The 20,877-nt window shown below is 38.4% G+C and overlaps 2 protein-coding genes across 4 annotated transcripts in view; both read left to right on the top strand.

Moving 5' to 3' along the window:
- Window positions 1-20,877, top strand: part of LHFPL3 (LHFPL tetraspan subfamily member 3) — a 538,720-nt gene that overhangs the window by 52,884 nt on the left and 464,959 nt on the right. The window lies entirely within an intron of this gene.
- Window positions 387-3,111, top strand: LOC105720054 (meiosis-specific coiled-coil domain-containing protein MEIOC-like). Its single transcript, XM_012456366.3, is given in 2 exon segments — window positions 387-1,979; window positions 1,981-3,111. Coding segments are annotated over 2 exon segments (2,709 nt in total). The 5' UTR covers window positions 387-401.

Genomic DNA, 20,877 nt, shown 5'->3' with positions numbered 1-20,877 from the left:
CGCACCCCGCCATTGGCCTGATGCCCATCCAATGGGCGACCACTCCAGGCTCCGTTACTCCTCAGAGACAAAGGGAAGAAGGGACGGTTAGCTGACCTCGCTCTCTCGCCGCTTCTCTGCCCCCGCCCCTTCCTTCCCGCTCCGGCCCCCCCACCCGCAGACTGGCTCCAGGCAGCGCCCGGGCGGCGGAGGCAGCTGCGGAGACGGCGGAGTGCGGGATGAGGAAGTCAGGCCTCGACACCCCACCTCGCCCCCATACCCCAGGAGCTGTGCCTAGTCCGGGAGAGGCTGGGGGGGGGGGCCTCAAGGAGCCCAAAGTCGCGTTCCCCGGAGGTACGAATCGCTGCTAGAACCCCGGCGCAGACGCGGGCAGCAGGTTAACCCACGTCTTCAGCAGCGTGATGTTGACCGGCTCCGCTTCCTTCTACGATTGCTACAAACTGCAGAGTGAAGACAGTGTAGACCTAAGGAAGACCTATACTCTATTTTCTTCAATAGAATATTCAAGTTCTGTAGATTCTTCACTTTTCTGTGCACCATGGTCTACTTATGGAGATGATATTAAACAACCTTCTAATTCTCAGATCAATGTAAAGGACAGGATTCAAATGGAAAGAAATGACTATGGCAGTGAAACAGATTTATATGGACTTGTGTCTAACATTTTGGAAGAACAAGATAAGTCACAGTCATATTTTGCTGAAGGGACCTGTTCCTCCAATGTAAAGTCAGTTTGGCCAATGAACACAAGCAGATTTGCATATCACCATGACCTCTTAACAGAAACCAAAAGGCCAATAGATACAGCCATCTCTCAGCAAGCTTTTTATAGTGGTGAATATGTGTCAGCAATGGAAAAGCAATACCTGCATAACAGTAATCTCACACCACAACAAAAAATAGATGAACTTTATCATGGGCTTACTGGTTTAGACCTTGAAGAACAATGGATGTACTCCTCACGAAGTGATCATTCTAACTGTTACAATATTCAGACAAATGATACAGCTGAGACAACATTCCAAGAGTATCCATTTATCAAAAACTGTCTTATACCTCAAACTGGTCTTTCTGACATCATGAAAGAATCAGGAGTTGATATTTACCCTTATGGAAGAGACAGAATATGTACTAAAGGTCTTGAAGCACCATTACAGCAAAAAAGGGCAGAGATGTTTCTTTCTCAATTTAATAGATACAACGAAAATGTAGATTATTGTAGATACCCAGAATATGTTCATCCTAATAAGGTTAAGCTTAATAAATGTTCAAATTTTAATGTCCAAGATAGTAAAAAATTAGCAAATGGCACACCTGAAACACCAACTGTAGAAGCAGACACCTACACAAAGTTATTTCAGGTTAAACCAGCAAATCAGAAAAAAACGGAGGAGACAATCCCTGACCAGGAGAATTTCACATTTCCGAAAGCTACACCACATCTGACAGAGAAACAGTTTGAAAAGGAAGCAGCATTCACTGCTGATTTTGGCTTAAAATCAGAATATGGACTAAAAGCTCACACAGCTTGGCCAGCTAATGATTTTGCTAACGTCACAGAAAAGCAACACTTTGCTAAACCTGATCCTCCAAATTCTGAATATTTTAAATCAGTGAATTTATTACGAAACTCAGCAACATCTTTAGGAGGTATCAATTTAAACAGACCAACTTGGATGAATGTTCAAACAAAAAATAACACTTCTGTTCCTTATCGAAATCAAGGTAACTTGATGAAATTAAATAGTCATTTAAGTGCAGCTTCAAAAGGTTCTAACCATTCTTCAGATTTTCCCCAACTATCATCCACAAACTTAACCCCAAATAGCAATTTATTTCAGAAATATTGCCAAGAAAACCCTTCAGGATTTTCTAGTTTTGATTTTGGTTACAGTGGTGCAGAAAGAATCCAATCTGTCAATCACATAGAAGGACTGACAAAGCCTGGAGAAGAAAATCTCTTTGAAGTGGTTACGGATAAAAAAAATTAAGCAGCCAAATGGATTTTGTGATAACTATTCAACTCAGCAGTATGGGATAATTGAAAATGTAAACAAACATAATTTTCAAGCTAAGCCACAGAATGGACATTATGATCCTGAGGAAGGTCCAAAGCATTTAGATGGCTTATCACAGAATATATACCAAGATCTACTGGAGTCACAAGGTCATTTTAATAGCCACAGAACGAGAGGTGGAGACAATATTAATAGCTGTGTGAATCGCACACAACCGTCATGCTTTTCTAATAATTATATGATGGGAGATTTAAGGCATAATCAGGGTTTTCAACAAATTGGTTCAAATGGGTTTCCCCTAAGATCCACCCACCCATTTGGCCATTCAGTTGTTCCACCGTTAGATTCCTATGACTTATTTTCTTATGATGACTTAAGCCATTTGTACCCCTATTTTAATGATATGATGTATGGTGATAATTCCTTTTCTGGTCTCATGCCAACTTTTGGATTTCAAAGACCAATTAAAACCCATAGTGGACCAGCCAGTGAGCTTCATATTCGTCTAGAAGAATGCTATGAACAATGGAGAGCATTAGAAAACGAGAGAAAAAAGACTGAACTAGCCCTTGCCAAGAATTATCCTGGGAAAAAAGTATCCAGTACTAACAACACTCCAATTCCAAGGCTGACCTCCAACTCTTCTAGAGCTGATCACTTAATTGTGGATGAACTTCGAGAACAAGCCAGCGTTGTGACTTTACTAGGCAAAATGGAACGTCATCGGAGCTCTCTTCTTCATGCCAATATCTCTACTGCTCTTGATAGACACTTGGAGTCTATTCACATTGTACAGTCACGTAGAAAAGATGAAATTGTTAATGCTTCCAATCGGCAAAGGCAAGGAGTTCCTAGACGTCAAGATGACAGAGATGTTTTTGCCCTTGCTTCAGCAATTAAAGAGATGTGTGTGGCTACTCAGAAAACACGCACTACCCTGTGGTGTGCACTGCAGATGACCTTGCCAAAAACAGCCACTACAACTGATGTGGTAAAGGCTTTACAAAATACAGTAAACTGTGAAGATAAAGTTCATGAAAGCATACATAGTAGCAATCCAATGAACCAGAGAGATGAAACAAACAAACATTAAGGAAATGCGAGCAGAAAAAGTAAAAAGCTGATAAATATATCAAGACATGCTAAAAATTTTTTAATGAACTTGTAAAACTTTAGATATGTTTTCTTTCAGATTTAAAGTTAATACCAATACCTTAATGAAGTCTAACTTCTATTTAAAAATCTTTTATATGAATCAGATATAGTTTTAACTGAACTCAAAGGTACAGTTGACTACTCAGAGTTCTGAGTAGTCAGGTAACAAGTTTAAGTAAATTAAATATTTCCTAACAGCTAAAATATGCTTAAACCCATTCTGTAGTGCAGGTAAATGCAAATGTGAAATTCTTCTAGGAGATATAAGTTTCATTTAGGTCTGTCTTAGTAAGTATAATTCCAAGTAATGAACCTAAGTAACTGTAACCCAGTTATGGTTACAGCCTAGTAACCAAGACAAGTTTTGATTGTGATATAAAAGTGTTTTCCTTAAAAAATTGGATAATACCTAGGGAACAAAGGAAAATATGGATAAACCCAATATTCATGTAAAAATTTAATATTTAAAATACTACCATATTTGTATATTTGAAATATTAACACCTAAGTATATGGAGGGAAATGCATCTGATTCTCCTAAATTAATGATAAAAGTGCCAGTGTAAAAACCATGCAAGTTACTGAATATAAAACCTGTTCAGATCATTTGTGTGTATTCTTTAAAATTTAATTATATTATCAATTATTACATGTTTCCCATTTTAAAGTTATTTAAATTGAATCATAAAACATTTCCTTTATCTGGATATTTTAGACTTGATGCAGTAACTAAAATAATGACTACTGTTTTAATACCCTTAGTTTGCTGCCTTTTATGAGGGTATCACGAAGTTCTAAGATGTATTTTTTTAAAGGTTAATCTTTAACGAGTTTAGTTTGCAGTTGGTTAGTGTATATTTTGTATAGCTGTGTTCATTAGTTTGCTTCTGTATTTTAAACATTATTGAAAGCTTAGCTTTTTCTGTTTCTCATCACTTAGTATCTTTGTATGGAACTCAAGTAATTTATTCATTAATATGAAATGTTGGTATTATGTGACTCAGAAGATCTTGGGTTTTAACGTTTCTTGCGTGAGTTAAAAGTATAATATACTGATGAAATTTAATTGAAATATCCTTGACTAGAAACACTGATGTTTTAAATGTTAGTGTTTTTCTTAGTTTTAGAAATCCTGGTATTAAAAAAAAAAGAGGGTAATCATACCACATAAATTTTCTTTAGATGATGTGCAGAAGAAACTGATTGAGAATGCAGGAGTAACTGTAGGGAGAAACATTTTGATCACTGATAAGCCTTAGAACTACCCAAATGAATTACTTTGAGGGTAGTCAAATAAAATAGATCACCTCACCACAGTCACTGCATAGAAAGTGGTTAAGTTTAACAAGATATGTTGGATGTTATGAAAAAAATACTGTACTGAATTTAGTCTCTCTGGAAAAAAAATAAATTACTTTGTTGAAGAAAAAAATTATCTTTGGAAAAATAGTTTTTTAAAATATCAAAAAGTAAAATATAATCCATGTTGCAAAAGATAGACTGCAAAGGAAAGATCAAGATACTAGACAAAATAGAAAACATGGAGCATAATGACAAGATTAAAACCTATGGTTCACTTGTGGCTTTTAGCTTAGAAATGTATTCACTGAAGACTATAAATTAAAGTGGGTGCTGTTCCTCTGTGTACTAACCAAGATTTACAGATCGAGTTCAGTAACAAGAATTCAACAGAATGCTGTGTATTTAAGCAGACGTTAAACAGGGTGACTCAAGAGGTCTCCTACTACTATTGAACTTCTAGTATTTTTGCTTTATGTTCTGAAAAGATTTTCTTCTCCATATTTCCATGTCGTGCTAATCAATACATAAAGTTCCAAAACTATTATGTCTTTGTTGTACATGATATCCTTTATTAATATAAATAATGCCCTTTCACTGTTTATTATTTTGCCTTACATTCTGTTCAGATTCTTTCCTTCCTTCCTCCCACACGCAGTTGTTACATGTTTACTATGTGTCAGGCACTGCACTTGTTCTGGATATAAAGTTGTGAGTAAAACAGAGGTGGTTCCTGCTTTCATGGAACTTAAAAATCTAATGGCACCTGGCCGGGCACAGTGCCTCACGCCTGTAATCCCAGCACTTTGGGAGGCCGAGGCGGGCAGATCACGAGGTCAAGAGATCAACACCATTCTGGCCAACATAGTGAAACCCCGTCTCTACTGAAAAATACAAAAATTAGCTGGGCATGGTGGCATGTGCCTGTAGTCCTAGCTACTCGGAAGGCTGAGGCAGGAGAATTGCTTGAACCCAGGAGGCAGAGATTGCAGTGAGCCGAGGTTGTCCCACTGTATTCCAGCCTGGCGCCTGGCGACAAAACAAGACTCTGTCTCAAAAAAAAAAAAAAAAAAAATCTAATGGCAACTTAGGATTGTGACTTCTGTTTTTATTATTTACCTGATGAATCTCTAATCATCCATTTACATTTTAACAAAAACATTTTTGTAAATAAATACTGGTAAGTTGATTTTGGCTTTAAAAAAAAATCCCATTTCTTTCACTGAAAGCTTGCTTTTGGGTGAAATATTGCTGCTTCTACTGAAACACAAGTATTGAAATGATGGGAGACACTAATTTGATTTAAAACTGCCAAATATTAGCATAGAAAAGCAAACTCCCATTCATCGTTTGAATTAACCTTAGGAAAAACAGTGAGATGTACAGGAGTATATTTAGCTTCCCTTCCCTCTGTGTGCCCTTAACATTCCATTTTGGGATATCTGGATGTCCCTTACCTCCCCATACAATCATTCTCCTACTATATTGTGGCTTCTCAGACCAATCCAGGGATGTGGATGCAGAGGGAATTTTTGAATGTCTAAGGTAGTGGTTTTCAAAGTATGTCCTCTGGACCAGCACTATCTCCATCACCAGGAAATTTTGTTAGAAATGCAAATTCTCAGGCTACATACATGTCACTGAATCAGAAACTTGGGGGATGTGGTTCATCAATTTCTCTTTAACAAGTTCTCCAGATGCTTTTTGATACATGCTCAAGTTTGAAAACCACTAGTCTGGTGACCCTCAAGCGTGGCTACACATTGGACTCACCTGGGGAGGCTTGCAAGCCATTGATGCCTAAATTCCATCTCCAAAGATACTGGGTTTAATTGTTCTAGAATGTGGCCTGAGCAGGGTTTCGAACTTGTGCAGCCAAGTTTGAGTACCACTGAACTATATGTCCCAATCCCATAACGAAATGTAAAAATTTGTCAGATTTTTTTAATGATCTTATTGTGCTGAGATGGTGTGCAAGGTACATAGCTGGGCTTTAGAGCCAGATGGCCTTGATTACTTTTCAGGACTCTGGGACTCACCTGCTGTATGATTAGTCAGCAGGTTACTTCTCTTCTTTATGGCTCAGTTTTCTCATCTGCAAAATAATAATCAAAATGCCTATTGCATACTTGTTACATGCCAGTCACTCTTAAAGGCCTTTAACTAACTTTACTGTTCACAGTAGGTCCTGAGAGAGAAGTACACTTATTTGCCCCCATTTGCAGGTGAATAAACTGAGGCACAGTGAGGCACTAAAACATGACAGAGCCAGGCTCAGGTCCAGGTAGTCTATTTCTGTAGCTCATGTTTCTGACCACCATGCCATAATGCCTTCTCATCTAACAGTGACACCTCAGGAGATTTTTGTCAGAATTGTATGTGTACAATTCCCTAGTTGTTTAATTCCTATGCCTTTAGCTCCCCCATCTCTCTTGCTGTGAATTATGCATGTTTTATTATTAGTTCTAAAGGAGACATCTTCCTAGCACAGTGACTCTGATGTGGAGGTTTCAGGTACCATAAGTACGAACTATAGGTAGGGCTTTGGGCCACAAGGACTATCAGTGCCTCTCACAAATTAGCGACCTCCTACTTTGGTTAAATACAGGCTTGCCTTGTTAATAATCATTAAACTTGATTTTTAACAAGCTACACAGTAATTGGCTCGTGCCAGCATACTTCCTTTAACCAGATGTTCAAATAGGGCAGCACTTCAAGATCTTCAGTTTAACAAGTTTTGTCCTGAGATATTAGCATTTCATTAGCATTTACAGATTGAACGCAACACCTGGCTTCTCTTTCAAGGTGATGCTAGGAAGGAGATGGTCTTTTCTCCTAAGGAGCAACATTTTTAATTCATTTGATTTCTAGAGGGAAAAATACTGCTCTTAGTAAGTACCTTGTAAGTTTGCTACTCTGTTTTAACAGTATTTAAAATTTAAAGGTAAGATTGTAGGAATTGCTTGTCATTTTTTTAAAAACTGCAAATTAATAAGAAAGCCATGGTGCTTTTTTCTTCCTTTGTCTTATTGTTAGGGGGAAGTGAAGAAGGTCTTATGAATTCTCATTAAAGGTTAATTTTGAATCTTGAATGTCAATGGATGTCGCTTCTTATATGCCTTGTGGAATTATTTTAGAGCATGTAATCAGTTGTCTGACCTCTAGCAGTGGCCTTCCCTCAGCTCTCAAGAGAACATGTTGTGAATTCTGGAGGTTTAGTGTACCTGCCTATTAGCTGCTTGGTTTTACCTTTTCTACCTGCAACCTGTAAGATGGGAGAAATAGAAATGAGGGAAACTTTGAAAAATTGGAGCAGGATAGGTGGAGAGAATAAGTTAAACAGGGGACAATAATGATGACAAAGGATGTTAAATAACACCATCTACTGTGGATGTTGAGTGTGGGAGAACTGTAAGAGCTAGCAAGTAAGCACGTTAGAAAACAATTCCAAAAATTGAGAGATTAAATAAAAGGCTTCAGAATTAAAGAAAGATAGAAGACTAGACAGACAGTAAAGGGAAAAGAGAAGAATTAGTTATCTTTTTAGACAATTATATTGATACAAAATGCCATGGAACCTGTTGGATGTAGATATTTAAAAAGAGAAACCTAGGTGATACAGGCAAGAAGTGGCAGTAAAACCAAGATGCCACCAAGAGCTTGGATCAGAGCACCTGGCTTGGATGAAACAAAAGTATGACTGAAGAATGAATATGTCAAAAGAGGGACTGTCCAGAAATGTGACATATTAATAGAGAAATCAGCAAGGAGGGCTTAGACAAGAACCATCCAAATCTTGCCTAGAAGAAGGAAGTTTTTGGCATCAGAAAGGTAAGGAGCAGTCAGGAAATTAAATCTTAGTTATATTTTACAGTAAGGAATCCTATGGATTTCCCAATCCAAAGAAGTTGTCCTCTGGTCTTTACTCTCCCAGCTGGAATGGCCCATTTGAGAACCTGGTGTGATGACTCATGCCTGTAATCCCAGCATTTCATTATATCTAGTGTCCTAAATCAAAAGGAACAAAGCAGAAGTTAAGATCTGAATAGTTTATCAGGACTTGGTAGCCCAATGCCATTAAACATTTGAATTTTATAACAATTCTTATTATCTTGTTTCTCTGCCCATCCTGTAAACTTCTTAAAAGGACTTGTCTTCCCTTGTAGATTACCTTCAGGGATAAAATGCACTAGTCTTGTCGATACACTTATTATGGTCCTCGTGGCATTTATAATTCTTATTGTAAATCAATATTTGGAATTCTGGTCTCTATGAGTGGGGTTAATGAGAAGCTATCCCAAAGATGTGGCCCCATTTATGTGCTGACAGACTGGTTTTAAGCTGAGGCCGCAAAGCTGAAGGCTGGACTTGGCACCAGAGTAAAATCACCAAGATAATGATTGGCTACATACCAAGATGCCTTCTAGAGAGGCAATCTGTCTCTCTTAGTGACACCTGAGTTCTCTGAGAGCATAGATATTCATCATTTATGCATGCATTGACTCAATCATTCATTCAGTCATTCATGTGGCAGTTTACTCATTGATTCATTCAAGAAATAGAATGAGTTTTACTTTAATGCTAGAATGAATTAAGGTAACTGCACTTTCTTATCTATTTTATAAGGTGTGGACTATAAATGGTTCTAAATAGAAAATGAATGCATCAAATGTCACATTTTCTTCTTTTAATGTAGAAATGTGTTTTTAATACTTATTTTTAAAGGTCTGGAAAAAGGAAGCACTTCCAGAATGGTGGAGAAAGGGCTTGCAATAATTGCTCCTCCATAAAAGCAAAGAAAACATTGGTAAAAAACTCATCAAAATCCATTTTTTGAGAGCTCTAGAAATTAACCAAAGGCTTACAAAAATGTAAGGAGCATTTATTCAAGAAATATTGATAAGAACAGTGAGCTTTGTGGCATTTTTACTTGTCCTATTCCCATCCTCCTCCCCCAGCTCCATGGTAGCCTTGAATACTAGCTGACTCACAAATGATGGTAATTGTAGACCAACCAAAAAACAGCAGTCTAACAGCCACTGGAGTGGACATAACAGGTTTGGAATTTTTCAAAAAGTCCTATTCCCAGGGCATTGTCATTATTTGACATATTTCACAGTTCCCTGAAAAGCTCCATTCATAGGGAATTGTCATTATCTGACCTGACTTGGAGCTCATTCTGCAGGAAAAACACTAGACCTAGGGAGTTTGTTGAAGACTGTCATTGGTGATTGCTTAATACCACAGTTGCCTGAGACTATAATAACAACTGGGGCAAACAAGAGCCTGGCTAAAAGATCCTGGCTAAAAACCTAAAAGGAAGATGTGAAGAGCAAGATGTCCATAGGGGTTTTAGAAAGTTCTTCCATATCCCTAAGGATCTAGAAAGTCACATGTGTATTCAAGGCTGTGATCTTGCCCAGGAGACACCAGAAAATACCCTAATTTCTCACCTCTGTCTGACCTTGAATCTCTCCACAAGCAGGAAGTAAGAGCACTAAGGCAGAGTTGTAAACTGTGCAAATGTGCCTTGATATACATGTAGAACCTCTTGACAAAGAATGGGAGACCATTGATTCAAGAGAGTTAAGAAAATTTTTGTCCAGTCATTAGCTGACCTTTAAGTTCAAAGAGATTTCCATGGCTGCAAATTACCTAGAATGCAGATTATTTCATGAAAGCCACTAAATAAGAACAACAAAAATACAAAAGCGCACCAACTAAAAACCCTGGGTGGGAGTGGGGGTGGAGGAGGACCTGATTTTCAAAGCTGCCAGCCAGAGGAAGCCAAGATGTTGGATCTATTAGACAAAGACTTTAAATCAGCCATTACAAATATGTTCAAAGAACTAAAGGAAACCATGTCTAAAGAACTGAAGAGAAATATAAAAATGATGTCTCAGCAAATAGAGGACATCAACAAACATAACGATTATTTTTAAAATGCAATAAAAAGTATAGAATTGAAAAATACACAGCTGGACGTGGTGGCTCACACCTGTAATCCCAACACTTTGGGAGGCGGAGGTGGATGAATCACATGAGGTCAGGAATTTTAGACCAGCCTGGCCAACATGGTAAAACCCCATCTCTACTAAAAATACAAAAAATTAGCTGGACATGGTGACAGGTACCTGTAATCCCAGCTACTCAGGAGGCTGAGGCAGGAGAATCACTTGAACTCGAGAGGTGGAGGTTGCAGTGAGCCAAGATCATGCCATTGCACTCCAGCCTGGGCAACAAGAGTGAAACTCTGTCTCAAAAATAAAAAATTAAATTAAAAAAGTTCAATAACTGAAATAAAAATAGTATAGGGGATCAAAAGCAAATATGAGCTGACAGAAGAACGAACCAGCCAAACTGGAGGAATTTCAATCAGAATTGTTTAGTCTGTAAAACAGAAAGAAAAAAGAATAAATAGAAATTATCAAAGTCGCAGAGACCTTGGATGTCATCAAGCATACCAATATACGCATAATGGTAATCCCTGAATGAGAGGTGTGCAGGTAGAGAGAAAGGGCAGCAAGAAAACTTGAAGAAATTTTGGCCAAAAATGTCCTAAATTTAATGAAAAACATCTATCTAGACATTCAACAAGCTCAATGAATTCTAAGTAGGATAAACTCAGAAATCCACACCTACATACATTATAGTCAAACTATTGAAAGACAGAGAAATTTTTTTAACTTTTAGGTTTAGAGGTACATGTGCAGGTTTACCATATAGGTAAATTGTGTGTGATGGGGTTTGGTGTGCAGATTATTTCATCATCCAGCTAATAAGCATAGTACCTGATAGGTAGTTTTTCATTCCTCCTCCTCCTCCCACCCTCCACCCTCAAGCAGGCTCCAGTGTCTTTTATTCCCTTCTTTGTTTCCATGTGTACTCAGTGTTTAGCTCCCACTTATAAGTGAGAACATGTGGTATTTGGTTTTCTGTTATTGTGTTAGTTTTCTTAGGATAATGGCTTCTAGGTCCATCTTAGAGACAGAAGATGAGTTAATGATTGCCTGGGGGTTGAGGGTAGGAGGAGGGGGAAATGACTGTGAATGGGATGGATTTCTTGGGAGGCTGATGACAAGGTTCTAAAATTATATAGAAGCAATGACTATACACTTCTGTGACTATACTAAAAAACACTAATTTGTATACTTTAAAAGAATAAATTGCATAGTATGTGAATTATATTTTAATAAAACTGTTCTTAAAAACTGGTTCAACATTTTGGCAAGACTGAAAGACTACCTAGTGTAGTGTTTCTTGACTTTAGTGTACATCAGATCACTTGCAGAATCTCATTAAAATGCATGCTCTGGTTCAGTAGGTCTGAGTGCAGACTGAGATTCATCATTTCTAACAAACTCCCAAGTTGTGTCTATCCCTCTGGTCTTCAAATGAATAGACTGCAGAAAAAAAGTCTGAAAAGATAAACTTAGAAATGTTATCAATTAATAGAGGTATAATTTAGGTAATTTAAATTATCTGTTGTATGCCATAGGTTTCCTGATTGTTTTAAATTTGTTTTTCATAATCAGAAAGAGGTAAATAGTCATTTCTTAAAAAGTAAAAGAAATCCTCTTTGATCATGTTTTATTTATTTTAGGGTAGTGTTAGTTTTCTTGCCTGCATTTCCATCAGGTGGATTAATTTTTGTAACAAAACTATGAATGAAAATGTAAATATATGCATTCATGTCATTATTGATTTTATATTTCCTTTTTAAACATTCTGGTTAGCATTAATAAGGCAATTGAGATTAATTGGTTATAATTGCTAGTCATTTTGTAAGAACCCATGCTGCCGTATGCTGTAACTTGTTCTTGCCCAACGAACTAATTTTATACCACAGTTATCCAACATCTAGTATATGCTTCATTGCCATGATAGACACAGAGGAGGAGGGATTCTAATGATCAATTTGCAAAATGCTTAGAATTATTTTATTGGATGTTAAATAGCTTACTAAATAACAAGGCTCTTTTTAACATGATTAACAAATAAGAAACATTTTAAAAATTAAATCTAACTTTTTCCTGAATACTGTGTCCACAGTCAGTTTAAAAGGCTGACCTGTGGTTTGTGAGTTTGGAACAGTTAGGTAATAATTGTAATACCAAGATCCTCCTGTTTGCTCACACATTTCCCAATACTTTTAGTTCATTCAGTGACTTACCTGTGTGTTCCAGCCAGTCTGCCACTTAGTGTCACTTGTATCATTACAGGCAATAATTTTTTTCTGAAATTGGCAGCCATTTTTTTTTGCCACCTTCTCCCATACTTCTGCCTCCACTTCTACCACAGAGACACTTTCCATAATTTTATCTACTTGGTTATCAGAAGGACCCACTGACTGACAGAAGCAGGAGGTAGGAGATGTAGGAGTAATTGTGCGACAGGTGGAAGAAATAAATTGCCTGCCACTGAGATACTGGCTTTCTCCTGCATTTTTCTGTCTCAATTTCTACTCTGTCCCAAACATTCAATACTTTATCCAAATAAATTTCCTCAGCCTGGATTTTTCTAGGACACCAGGTAATTTCACAAAATGGACTGAGTCATAATGCTCTTTATTCCTTATTTTCTAACTTTTATGATGTTCAGCTAGCTTTATTTAGATTTTGCAACACCCTCAAAAATAAAACTTTGCTTTTTATGAATGTGCACTTATCAGTAAAGACTCTTTTGGTTATAAATGATAGAAATAGGCAAGTAAACGTAAGTCCAAAAAGGGAAATCCAGGGTCATCTCACTGCTGCCAATGGCAGAAAGGCATGTGGGACTGAGGGAAGGATGCTTTGGAAGACCACCCAAGATAGCTCCTCTTCATCCTGCCCGCTCTGTAGAGCAGGTGACCCTGGCCTTGGGTTCACATGGTGGAAAACATGGCCACCCTATTGCTTTGGAGTTTATGTGTGACCAGTGTAGCCACACTAAGAAGAACCAACTGTCTTGGACCTATTCTAGGTTCCCAGGAAAGGGAGTTGGCCAAGTTCTGTTCAATTGCCCACCTTATGTTAGGACCATAATGTACAAATGCCTGCTAAAGACTCACTGCTACAGAGCAGCAGGAAGGAGGTCAAAAGGAGAGAAATGGGGATGGCACAAAATGACACAAAATAGCAATGACATAAAAGAAATGAAATCCCAGAGAAGAAGGTCTCCAGAGCAGTGATTATGGTAAGATACAGAGAAGTTGATAAGAGGCTGAAATGAAAGCAGAGTGGGGCCAGTGAGGATAGGGTTAAATGCTATACTGCTGGGCTCGTTGAGGGAAGGATAACAGCTAGACTATTGAAGGTGTATCAGGTTCAATTTAGAAAAGTCAAAGGCATCCTCTTTTTTCAGCCCATACCCTTCATTAGATTGCCCTGAATTTTGCCATGAAATATGGTACAAAAACACAATGAAGAGTTTAGAAAAGAAAAAAAAAAGATGAAAAGCGTGCAGAGGCCAGGTGCGGTGGCTCACACCTGTAATCCCTGCACTTTGAGAGGCTGAGGTGGGTGGATTGCTTCAGCTCAGGAGTTGAAGGCCAGCCTGGGCAACATGGCAAAATCCTGCCTCCACCAAATATACAAAAATAAAAAATCTCTGGGGATGATAGCCCATGTCTGTGGTCCCAGCTACTCAGGAGGCTGAGGCAGGCAGATCACTTGAGCCTAGGAGGCTGAGGTTGCAGTGAGCCGAGACAGCAACAGCTTTGGGCAACAGAGTGAGACCCTGTCTCCAAAAAAAGAAAAGCGTGTAGAGATTTTCTTCTGTTTTTAGTTGTAGTATTTTGCTTGATTGGATTAGAAAACATCAAATGAATATACCTGGGAAGTTTCCATGAAAATCTGGAAATCAGAGAAGGCTGAAAAGAAAATCAAATATGAAAATAAATATTAGTGCATGAAAATATTCTTATAGAACTTGAAACATTTAATTTCAAATAATCAGTAGCAAGTGAATTTTCCAGTAAAATTATATGAATTCCATTAAAGTAAAAGTTACAGGCTATGATTTTATATTATGTAATATTTTTATCTTAAGAAAACACTCCATTAGCCCCAAAAGTAGAGAATAATTATTTGTTTGGTTTCAGCAGTTTACCATATTCCTCCTAACTTCCCCATTTATTTCATTATTTTTTAAATTTTTATGAAATAAAATTGTGTTGTACTTAATTTTTTACCTTTTTGCCACACCACCTAAGAAAACCTAAGACCCTTCAAATATTTCTGGGGATTCATGGTTCATCCTTGCTGAGACAACATAGAAAGAAACATGTAACTGTTGGTCAAGAAGTCTTCAGCCACTTCATACACATTACCCCTAGTTTTCCTCAAGGGACAGCACTTTCCTTTCCTCCTTCTCTGGGAGCATTTTCTTCTCCCACTGCATACCTACTGTGGTGGCAGAGGGAGAAACATTTCTTACCCTCCACAGCCCGCTTCTTCAACAGACACCTACTGAGCATCTACTACATGAAAGATAGGAGGAAGGGGTGTGAACAACCAGATAAAGGCAGTATAAATCAAGGGGTGTTTAGTTAAAAAGAAGGTGACAACAGACTTGGCCTTGAAGGAAGTGTAGGAACTTGACAGTGAACAGAGGAGGGACGTTCCATGTTAAGGAAATAGCACATGCCAAGGCTTCTATGGGCACAAAGTTTACCTTGAGTTTCATTGAGAGCAGAAAACAGAACTGCTTCAAGTGCGCAGTTTCTCATGATAGACAGGGTGAGCCCTGATTTTATGTTATGTTTATCTCTTTTAGGATGATAATCCAACTTCTTGTCATTTTTGACATGGGTATTACTTTCTATGCATTTAACTTTATTTATTTATTTTTAAAGTAAGTCTCTCCAGCTTTTCTTCAACTTTCTTCTAACAGAAAGATCACATCTATCCAAAATGTTCCTCTGAAGGTTTTGGAAGTGCTGGAGTCTAGCATGAATGTCAGATGTAAATAAGTCACCATCATCTTGTAACAAGTTCATGGTACTCTTTCCACCTGTTCACACTTAGGTCCCAGGGAAGGCAACCCTGTATCTTCTTCCATGTCAAAAGTAAGAGGACGGGACAGGCTCCAGGCCTCCATCCCTGTTTTCAAATATCGTAACCTGAATGAGGAAACACAAAATGTCACACATGCAAACGTAATGTCCATCAGAGCTAGTCATCTACTGCTGTTCTATCTCAAGCATTTTCTTCATGTGGTTTGTGGATTGCCTTTTAGCCACTATGTGATGGAACTAGGGCAAAGTGAGGGGGCATCTGAGAAACTGTTCCAGTAAAAGCAGTAACTAAAATTGTTGATGCTTTATAGTATATAAAGCATCCCCACATGTATTGTCTCATTTAATTCTCACATCCATCCTGCATTTCTTATCCACTTTTCAAGAGAAAAAACTGAGACACAGAGGGATAAAGTAAATTCCCAGCATCTGCCAGCCATTAACAAGAAGTTCAAGTCAAATCTTCCTGCCTGTCTCACCTTATTATGGTCTAGTAGTTCTGAGTTACCCAGGCAGCTGCCGTATCCCATTTTGCACTCTCACTCTTCTGTTCTTCACTGGCAGATTTCTGTTGTCACCTTCTTCAGGTTCTCTGATGCCCCACCTGGCCCTGAGTACTCCCTTAGAAGCTGCATGCCCCCATATCAATACTCCTATCCTGCTTTTTTGCTGTGATTTGTTGACCTGGTTTCCTCCCTTGCTGGCTGTAGATTTGGAAGGCGGGGATTACATTTATTGGTGTTGATATTCTTAGTGCTATGCTTGACAGTTGTCACTTCCCTTTCTGAAGACAGGCTTTATGGTTGGAGTGCAAACACTAGTTTCCAGAAAGTTCCTGTGTACTACTGAAAAGACACACAGGATAGTGAGGGAAGATGTTACTTCCTGTGAGGTTTTCTGGGGAATGGAGAGTTCTGGTGAACTGGCTCAGGAACTGCTATCCCCGATGTCCTCTCACTTCCCTTGACATCGTAGATTTCTAGCTGGACAAGGCTCTGGTGCAGCTCTAGGGTGCTAGAATAAACATCTAGGATTACAATAAATATTGGTGTTTTGTGCAGTTTTAATTTCCTTGGATAAGTTAAGATTAAATTTGACTTTACTATTATTCTCATTTTTTTCCCATTTATTCTGTAACTAGATAAGATCAGAGTAAATTACCTGAAAATGTACTATATTCTTGTTCTTTTTTTTTCTTTTCCTTTTTTTTTTTAGAGATGGAATTTTGCTCTTGTTACCCAGGCTGGAGTGCAATGGCGCGATCTCGGCTCACCGCAACCTTCGCCTCCTGGGTTCAGGCAATTCTCCTGCCTCAGCCTCCTGAGTAGCTGGGATTACAGGCACGCGCCACTGTGCCCAGCTAATTTTTTGTATTTTTAGTAGAGACAGGGTTTCACCATGTTGACCAGGATGGTCTCAATCTCTTGACCTCATGATCCACCCGCCTCGGCCTCCCAAAATGCTGGGATTACAGGCGTGAGCCACCGCGCCCGGCTCTCTTTCTTTTTTGAGATGGAGTCTTGCTCTGTCACCTAGGCTGGAGTGCAGTAGTATGATCTCATCTCACTGCAACCTCTGCTTCCCAGGTTCAAGCAATTCTCCCACCTCAGCCTCCCAAGTACCTGAGATTACAGGTGCCCACCACCACGAGGGGATAATTTTTGTATTTTTTTTTTAGTAGAGACAGGGTTTTGCCATGTTGGCCAGGCTGGTCTCAACTCCCAACCTCAGGAGATCCACCCACCTCAGCTTTCCAAAGTGCTGGGATTACAGATGTGAGCTACTGCGCCCGGCCATATGTTCTTCTGTCCTTAAGGTAATTATGTTACCATAGAAGGGGCTCCAAAGAGTCATGTTGAGAGGGTTGGCTAAAGACTCTACAAGACTGGGAGGCTGAGGCTGGTGGATCACCTGAGGTCAGGAGTTTGAGACCAGCCTGGCCAACATGGTGAAACCCCATCTCTACTAAAATATTAAAATTAGCTGGGCATGGTGGTGAGTGCCTGTAATCCCAGCTACTTGGGAGGCTGAGGCAGGAGAATTGCTTGAACCCAGGAGGCAGAGATTGCAGTGAGCCGAGATCACACCATTGCACTCCAGCCTAGGTGACAAGAGCGAAACTCCATCTCAAAAAAAAATCCCATTACTGGTTATATACCCAAAGGATTCGAAATTGTTCTCTTATAAAGACACATGCACATGTATGTTCGTTGAGGCACTGTGTACAATAGCAAAGACCTGGAACCAACCCAAATGCCCAACAATGATAGACTGGACAAGGAAAACGTGGCACATATACACCATGAAATACTACGCAGCCATGAGAAACAAAGAGTTCATGTCCTTTGTAGGGACTTGGATGAGTCTGGAAACCATCATTCTCAGCAAGAACAGAAAACCAAACACCACACGTTCTCACTCATAAGTGGGTATTGAACAGTGAGAACACATGGACTCAGGGAGAGGAGCATCACACACTCAGATCAGCTGTGGGGGCTAGGGGAGGGACAGCAGGGGGTGGGGAGGGATAACGTGGGGAGAAATGCTGGATATAGATGAAGGGGGAATAGAGGCAGCAAACCACCGTATTATGTATGCACCTATGCAACAACCCTGTGTGATCTGCACAGGTACCCCAGAACCTGAAGTACAATTAAAAAAAAAAAAAGGCTCTACAGGAGAGCTGGAACTTGACCTGCCATGTGTTTTACAGGTTTGTATCTTTGAGCAATCACTCAGGGTTGAGTTACTTATTATAGTTCAAAGAAGAAGAAATGCATTCTTTTCTATGATGATGGACATAAAAAGTGTCTGAACCTGCTAATTAACTATTGAAAGAACAGTTTGGCATAAATTATACTGTAACTGAAGTTGTATTTGGTAGACTTTGTCAAGCATTTAAAGGGAGAATACAATTAACCCTATCTGGTAGGTCAATTCTTTCAGCTACCTATGAGGATATTCTTAAGATAATCCATAATAATAAGCCATTTTGTTTCTGTTCTAAAAACTGAAAATGAAAAGTCAAATGTTCTACATAGACCACACTGATGTTCTTTAGTTTATTGGTAATTCGTGCCTAATATTTCCAGTTTTCTATTACTTGTCATCTGATTTTTATTAGGTTGCATAAGTGATAAATGAAAAAAATCTAGAAATTTGACCCCCAAAGACAAAATCCTCTCAGCCAAACTAACAACTCAGATACCCCTCAACATTATTTAACTTGACCTAGTCTTAATAGTTTCTGCAAAAGCCACAAGCATTTCAAAATTTTTATCAACATTTTCACCCCCCAATTTTTAACTTCCTCTTTCTCCACACTTTTCATAAGAACTGTTTGTTATTTTTTCATTATATATGATTTGGAATCATTTTTATAAATTTTCCCAATTGGTGTGGACAGACACCATCTGTACAGGTTTAATGAACTCTCAATGTGTGCTTCATTATATTGTGGGAAGTAATTTAGAGCTAACAAATGTTATTTGACATCTACAATGGACTCCTATAGAAGTAACAAAATAGATATAATTTTCTTGTTTGTCAGATATAAGGAAAGCCCTAAGACTAGCCTGTGTATGGGCCCTGGCCCTGGGGGTGGCTCCTGCGTCACTTCACCACTCCTTCAGTTTGTGGTTAGTGCTTTCACCCCCAATATTGTGAAGGGAAGTAGCATAAGTAATCAGTTATGTGTGGAGAAAGCATAGATTCTCAGCCACAAACTTTAAACACAATGGAACATGGCTATTCTAGATTCATTCCTAATATTTATTGCTAATTAGTTTATAAGGCTCCATGACATTCTTGGAGGACTCAGAAAAATATTATTTTGTTCATTTTTCAAAGGCTGTAGCTGACCATCTAAAATTAATTAGTGCCATAATCAATAGATGAAACAAAAAAAAAGTATTTAGGATCACATTTAAGCTAACATTTTCATTAAATAAAAACAGCCAAATCATTTCAGCAGTGTTCAGAGTACCAGAAAATAATTTGTATTTACCAAATAGAAAAGGACAAAGCCCAGTAGAAAAGAAAAAAATGAGCATAACCTTTTAGATGACTTAGAATTTGAAAAACAAAAGCAGAAATCCTAAACTCAAATAAATTTTATTTAAGGAACAAAAAGATAACCAGTGCCAGATACTTTTCAGAAATTCAATTTGAGAAAAAGAATATTTAGAAAATAGCAGTTAAGACCAACTAGATTTATTCTAAAAACGCCTAGGAAGCAAACTCACTCATTCTCTGATTCGGCAGTCAGGACAAACTAGATTTATTCCCAAAACAGATAGGAGGGAAACTCATTCTCTGTTTTTGCAATTGATATTTCAGTGGCTCAGCTGTGGACCCCTCATTAAGAGACACATTTAGTAAATTAAAGAAAAGACCCAGTGAAGAGAAAACAGGCAATACAAATTATTAATGGAACAATGGAAATAATTTATGAAGAAAGATTAAAGTAGCAAAGAATGTCTAGCTTTGCTTGGAAATGAGTCACAGGAGTCATAATAATAGTCTACAAGCATTGAAAAGGTTTAAAACACTGAGACAGAAGAGGAATTATATGGCATCGCCACATAGGTATAATCAGAAATAACAGTATAAACTAAAAAACAAAACAAAACAAAACAAAACTTCTAAGCTATGAGCACTTTTGGATGACTGAGTATTTACTTTCACTGAAAGTGCTGCAAGTTTTAAACATTGGCCTTTCCAAAGACATACACAAAGTATTCTCTTTGTTATCCCTTATTAATCTTCTCAATCCACCAACATCCTGAGGTCCAAATTTCAGGGAAGTGTGGAAGATTTTACAAACTACTTCAAATAAATGTATAAGAAAGTTTAAATTAGGAACTTGTGTCTGGCTTATTAGCCAAGGGCTTTTGACAGTTGATTTTGCTTATGCTGATATGGTTTCCTCTTTCTCTAGAAAACTCCTACTCATTACTTGAGGTCATCCCCCTTTTCAGGAATATAGATGAAGCTGGAAACCATTATTCTCAGCAAACTAGGAAGAGAAAACCAGACACCGTATGTTCTCACTCATAAGTGGGAGATGAGCAATCAACACATGGACACAGGGAGGTGAATATCACACACCATGGCTTGTCGGGGTGATATACCTAATGCGTGTGGGACTTAAAGCCTAGATGACGGGTTGATGGGTGCAGCAAACCACCATGGCACAGTATACCTGTGTAACAAATCTGCACGTTCTGCATATGTATCCCAGAACTTAAAGTATAATAAATAATTTTTTTTTTTTTTTGAGACGAAGTTTCACTCTTGTTACCCAGGCTGAAGTGCAATGGCGCGATCTCGGCTCACCGCAACCTCCGTCTCCTGGGTTCAAGCAATTCTCCTGCCTCAGCCTCCCGAGTAGCTGGGACTACAGGC

The sequence above is a fragment of the Aotus nancymaae genome, unplaced genomic scaffold, assembly GCF_030222135.1.
Source record: "Aotus nancymaae isolate 86718 unplaced genomic scaffold, 86718_ANA_hifiasm-v0.15.2.pri h1tg000002l, whole genome shotgun sequence".
NCBI lineage: Eukaryota > Metazoa > Chordata > Mammalia > Primates > Aotidae > Aotus > Aotus nancymaae.
This window is presented reverse-complemented; position numbering and strand designations above follow the sequence as displayed.